At 39.2% G+C, this 5626-nt stretch overlaps 1 protein-coding gene across 1 annotated transcript in view; it reads right to left on the reverse strand.

Moving 5' to 3' along the window:
* Positions 1 to 5626, reverse strand: part of BARX2 (BARX homeobox 2) — a 69424-nt gene that overhangs the window by 15427 nt on the left and 48371 nt on the right. The window contains exon 2 of the mRNA XM_011380923.1: positions 292 to 592. Coding sequence (XP_011379225.1) covers positions 292 to 592 — 301 coding nt within the window. The remainder of the gene's footprint in view (positions 1 to 291; positions 593 to 5626) is intronic.

Below are 5626 nucleotides of genomic sequence, written 5' to 3' on the forward strand. Positions count from 1 at the left end.
CCCCAACTGAGAGCCTGGCAACTATTTACTAAACTTGACCTTGTTTTCTACATTGGAGTAGGTAAAATATGGAGAGAGAGTGAGGAGTAAAAATTCACCAACATTCAGTCTCTTATGGGGCCAAGTGTGATGAATTCATGCGGGCTGGGTTCTGTTAAACCAAGGCTAAGATGATAGATATGAGCCAAGGAATAGATTCCTGCCATAGTGTCCTGCATATACATCCTTCACTGAAAGCAAAAGAAGTCTCGAGGGCCTTAACTGCAGACAGGCCCATCTCCATGTCCTCACCTGTCTGGAGTGGACAAATACTTCTGCTTCTGGAATTTCTTCTCCAGGCCCATGAGCTGAAGCTCAGTGAAGATGGTGCGACTCCGACGGGGCTTCTTTTGCCGGGGCGTGGGCTGCTCCGTCTCCGACTCGCTGCTGCCTAGAGCCTCACCACCTGGAGCCTCAGCAGAGGCAGCCTCAGCAGCTGGGTGGTGGGACAGTGCCTGGGAGATTCCTGGGGTGGCAGGGACCAAGTGGGAGATGACTGTGGGCTGTCGGGTGATCACTGACAGGAGAGGATAAGCCCGGAGGGAAGCAGGGCCTGAAAGACAAACAGGGAGGCAGGTCACACAGAGAATGGGGTGGAAAGAGGCCAGAGGCCCCTCAGAAGACCACTTGCTGAGACTGACAGACTGGGGGGGCTTCCAGACCACAGAGGTATAAATTAAGGAAAGGAAAGAAGAAGCAACTCAAGACCTACAATGGCCGGATGGGCAGGAAATACTGATTTGCTCAACCTGGTGTGTGAGAACATTCCAGTTCCACATGGCCAAAAAGATGTTCCTCCGGTTTTAAGTGAATCTTTTCCCTTTCTCTCCCTTTTGAAACCTTAAATTCTGGTTTCTGAGATATGGGACTGAGCATATAAAAAGGAGTGGTAAGAAAAGGCTAGAAACACATACTTAAGAAATTCAAAATAGGTCTGTAATATATGAACTACCTGAAAGCCACCCGTGGACTTTATAAATCTACATGGTTGTAACTATGAATGCCTCTTGAGAGGTCTATACCTTGAATCATAACATTTTTCAGAGCTGGAAGGATGCTTAAAGGCTATTTAATTCAACTCTCTCGTTTCAGACACAGGGAAACAGTCCCATAAAAGCTGAGTGACTTGCTAAGATCTTGGAACAAGCAGATTCAGGAATCAAACCAAGTTCTTCTGGCTTGAAGTCCAGTGCTCTTATCACCACATGTCAAATCACATGGATACATCGTTGAGACAAGGGGGAAAACATGATTTTAATTCACATGAAAACTCAGACACATCATTACTAGCTGCCTCCAGCACTGTGTTAAGGAGGATTCTCAGACTGGGTTAGAGCTTGGCTGAGGGAAGATGACTGAGGTTGATTAACACCGTCTGCCATGGGCATGCAGGGGAGGGGGAGTATGGTAGCAGACATATTAGTTATGTGCCACTCCTGCTTTAGGAATTTCAAAGCAAGAGTACTTTTCTGCCCAAGACTCTGTTATGTCTTTAAAGTTCAAGTAAAAGAGCTCTTCCCTCTCATGATTCAACAGTACCAAGTTTACAATGTCCTGACCATTACCTATATAAATCATTTTCTCTCTCTGGGTCTCAGTTTTGTCATTTGCATACTGAGTAAAAGTAGATCATTTTGAAGAATCCTTCAAACTCTAACAACTGATGCCACGAAAGCACCTCTCATTCCAAACCCATCTTGATATCTGACAAAAATTGAGAAGACTCAGGGGCTGCCCTCTGGGACTCAGCCCAGCCCTGACAACTCACTACAAGGGCAAAGCAAGAACATGAGCCAATGACACTCACAATGGTTCTGGATTAAAACCAACCAACATCACAAAGCACCAGGTGCTACTTGTGTTCACTCTCTGAGTTGGCGTTTCTCTTCTTATTCATGCCTATGCTTCTGTTTTGGACTCTGTCATAGTTATTAAAACAGATGACTTCTTTTGTTCTTTGACTGTAGTTCTAGTATGGCTTACTAGCAACCACAAAGTTGTTAAATAATAAATCACCAAGAGCTATGACTTCCAGTAACTCTCCAGCCAATGTTAACACTTGAGATTTTGTGTTGTGAATTCTTTTTAAGAAAGGAAAAAAAGCATCTGGGAATGATATTTTAAAGCAAGAAAATAAGGATATCTGAACCAATGGTTTTGGATCTACCAGAGAGTATACATTATGAAATACCACTTCTTGAAAAAAGTATCTGAAAGTTTCTTACACAGGCATAAGATGCTTTTCATCTCAAATCATCACTTTACTCCCTTAATCCCACCATGTCTTTCAAAAGAAATTATCTTTCTTTATTAAGGAGGCTAACTTATAATCTGGAAACCTAAGAGCCTATCAATATAGGAAGTGGCTAGTTAAGATGTTAATAACCAGAATTTCAACTTTGTCTTAACTTAAATAATTTTTTGCCTAACATTGAAAAATATTTTGGAACAGTGGTAATATTTAATGTTAGCAAGAATATGAGGAAACGGGTACTCATATTGTTGGTGAGTGTGTAAAACAGTATTATCTTTGAGAAGGACAAATTAAGCAAATTATTGATGAAGGAATTCCACAAATTATTGATGAAGCAATTATTGAGACCTATTTGCTAGGTGCACAAAGATTTATGTACAAGCATATTCACTGCAGCCTTGTTTACAATAGTGGAAAGGGGGAAATAACCCACATATCTATCAACAGCAAAATGGTTAAGTAAATTGTGGTACATCTATAGTATAGACTACAATGTAACTGTTAAAATGAACAATCAATATGAACTGATAGGTAAACTACACATAAACTAACATGAGAAAATATCTAAAATACATTATTGAGAGAATATTAATGTATAGAACAATTTGCATTATCTTTTGTAAAATCTGCATGTGTGTCTGCCTTTATGAATGCATTTTTAGAAGAAATCAGGAAGTCATCAAACTATTAACAGTGATTACTTCTAGAGAAGGAGTAGGTTCAAAACAAGTGAAAGGGAATCTACATGTATTAATCTAATCCTGTATTCAATCTTGCCATAAATATTTAGTGAGCATGTACTATATAGGCTGTACTCCGATTTAGAAGCTGGAGATATAGCATTGAATAAAGTCCAACCTTCACAGGGCTTACATTTCAGTCAGGGAGGTAGATAACAACAAACAAAGAAATAAATATATAATGCTGGGTAGTGATAAATTATATGAAGACAAAGATAGCAGACTGTGAAGATGGGCAGGTATTTTAGATAGGTGAGTCATTTTGGCAGGTAAGTGACTCAGTGGAGAGGAGAGCTTTGTGAAGATACAAGGAAGAATAAGCACCCCAGGCACAGAAACAACTCATGCAAAGCCCTGAAGTGGGAACAAGCTTGTGATCAAAGAATAGCAAAAAGGCAAAGTGAGCAAGGGTTAAGAAATCAAAGGAAACAAAAATTTGGAGAACTCTGCTCCAGTCAGATCATATAGGGTCTTGTAGGCTAGAGCAAATAATTTGAATTTTATTCAGAATATGACAAAACCATTGATGAGATCTGAGCTGAGGAAGGATGTGGTCTGATTTATGTCTTTAAGTTACCTATGGCTAATGTGTGGAAGACTGCAGGGAAAAATGCAGAAGCAGAGAAGTAAGTTAGGAGGCAAGGCAATATGCCTTGCTAGACCAGAGGTGACTATCGAGTGGGCCAGAAAGGTAGCAGATGCAGTAAGGAGAGGTGGGCAGATTCAGGGTGTACTTTACATTTAGCGTTGAAAGAACTTGTTGAAGGGCTGAATGAGAGACAGTGGCCATGTGAGGCCTGGGTTTTTGGCCTTAGCAACTAAAGGAATGACAGTGCTATTTACTAAGATGGGAAAGACTGGGCTAAGAACAAGATTAGGTGGGAACATTTTTTATAAGCTGACAATATCAAGTGCTGACGAGGATGCAGAGCAGCTAGAACTCTCATACATTGCTGATGGGAATGCAAAAGGATATATAGCCTTTTTGGAAAGCAGCTTGGTAGTTTCTTATAAAGTTAAACTGTATTTTACCATATAACCAAGCAATCCTTTCTCCTAGGTATTAAACCAAGTGAAAAGGAAATGCAACAACCTACACACAAATGTTTATAATGATATTATTAGTAATTACCAAAAACTAGATATGATCCAAATATCCCTCAGCTTGGGATGGATGGATAAACTATGGTACATATATACAGTAGAATATAATTCAGGAATAAAAAAGAAACAAACTACTGATACATGCAACATCGTGGATGAATCTCAAATGCACCGTGCTAAATAAAAGAAGCCAGAATCAAAGGGCTGCATAAGTCCATTTATCTAACATTCTGAAAAAGGCAACACCAGAGATGGAGAAGAGAGCAGTGGCTGCCAGATTTAAGGGTAGGGGAAGAATTTGACTACAATATAGGCTGTACTCCGAGGGGGTGTACAGGGAGGGGGTGGGTGAAGTGATGAGACTGTTTTGTATCTGGATTGTAGTAGTGATTATACAACTTCATGCATCTGTCAAAGCTCATAATTGTACACTAAAATAGTATATTTTTACCAAGTATAAATTTAAAATAAATTTGTTAAACAAAAACAAAAATGTCAAGTTTTAACCACAATTTTGTTTTTATTACCAAAGTAACACAATTTATTATAAAAGAAATTTAAAACAATTCAGAAATATATAAAGTAAAAGTCTCCTCTCACGGCTTTCAATCTCAAATCTTAGAGATAAACTTCGTAACTGTTCCTATGTACACACACACACGCACCTACGTTCCAAATATAGTAACATGTATGCTAATCTATTGACAAACATAGTTATAAAGTGTTCATTTTGTAAAATATAAATATCACTTTGGTTTTTTTCTAAATAGATAGCAAACAATCACAAAACCACATATTGACTAGTCCAGTAATTTAAAATGCCAGTTTTAAGATACAGCAACTTCCCAGAGAAATGAAGTTGGGAAATTTTTTGTTCATCAGAATTCTAGGAGTCTGCTAAGGAATTTTAGTCACCAGAATTCTGAGAATCTCCCTCTCTGTAGAAAAGCAGCCGAACTTGGAAAAGTACTACCCTTCTCAAAGCTGCCTCTGAGGGGGTGGTCACAACTAGGGAAGGCAACTGTGGTGCTGCCACATGAAGGTGTGGGTGTGAGAGGAAGAAGGGCTTGGGGGAGGTGAGAGCTAGGAAACCACGTGGATCAGAGAGAGGTCAGAGTTTTAGAGGCTGCCATGAATCTGCAACACTGGGGAGAGTGAAAGCTACTTAAAAAGGATTTCTGAAAATCATTTTAGGGGGTATACTGTATAAAATCCATGAATATCCTCCCTTAAGAAAAACTAAAGATCTTCATGTTCAAGATTCCTTGGTCAGATTTCTGTTCTTTGAATATAATTCTGTACATATACTGGGCCATATGGGGCCCTAGAAATAGTTGGGTTATATTATATATACATGTGTCTGTTTCTGGACTGTGTTCTGTTCTATGGCACTAATATATGAGCCTATTATAGGACCACTCCACTTCATCATTGTGGATTTTTTAGAGAGTTTTGTTACTGAGTAGAACAAGTCTCCCCCCTTTTTTTT

Source organism: Pteropus vampyrus, unplaced genomic scaffold (assembly GCF_000151845.1).
Source record: "Pteropus vampyrus isolate Shadow unplaced genomic scaffold, Pvam_2.0 Scaffold416, whole genome shotgun sequence".
In the NCBI taxonomy this organism is placed as follows: Eukaryota; Metazoa; Chordata; class Mammalia; order Chiroptera; family Pteropodidae; genus Pteropus; species Pteropus vampyrus.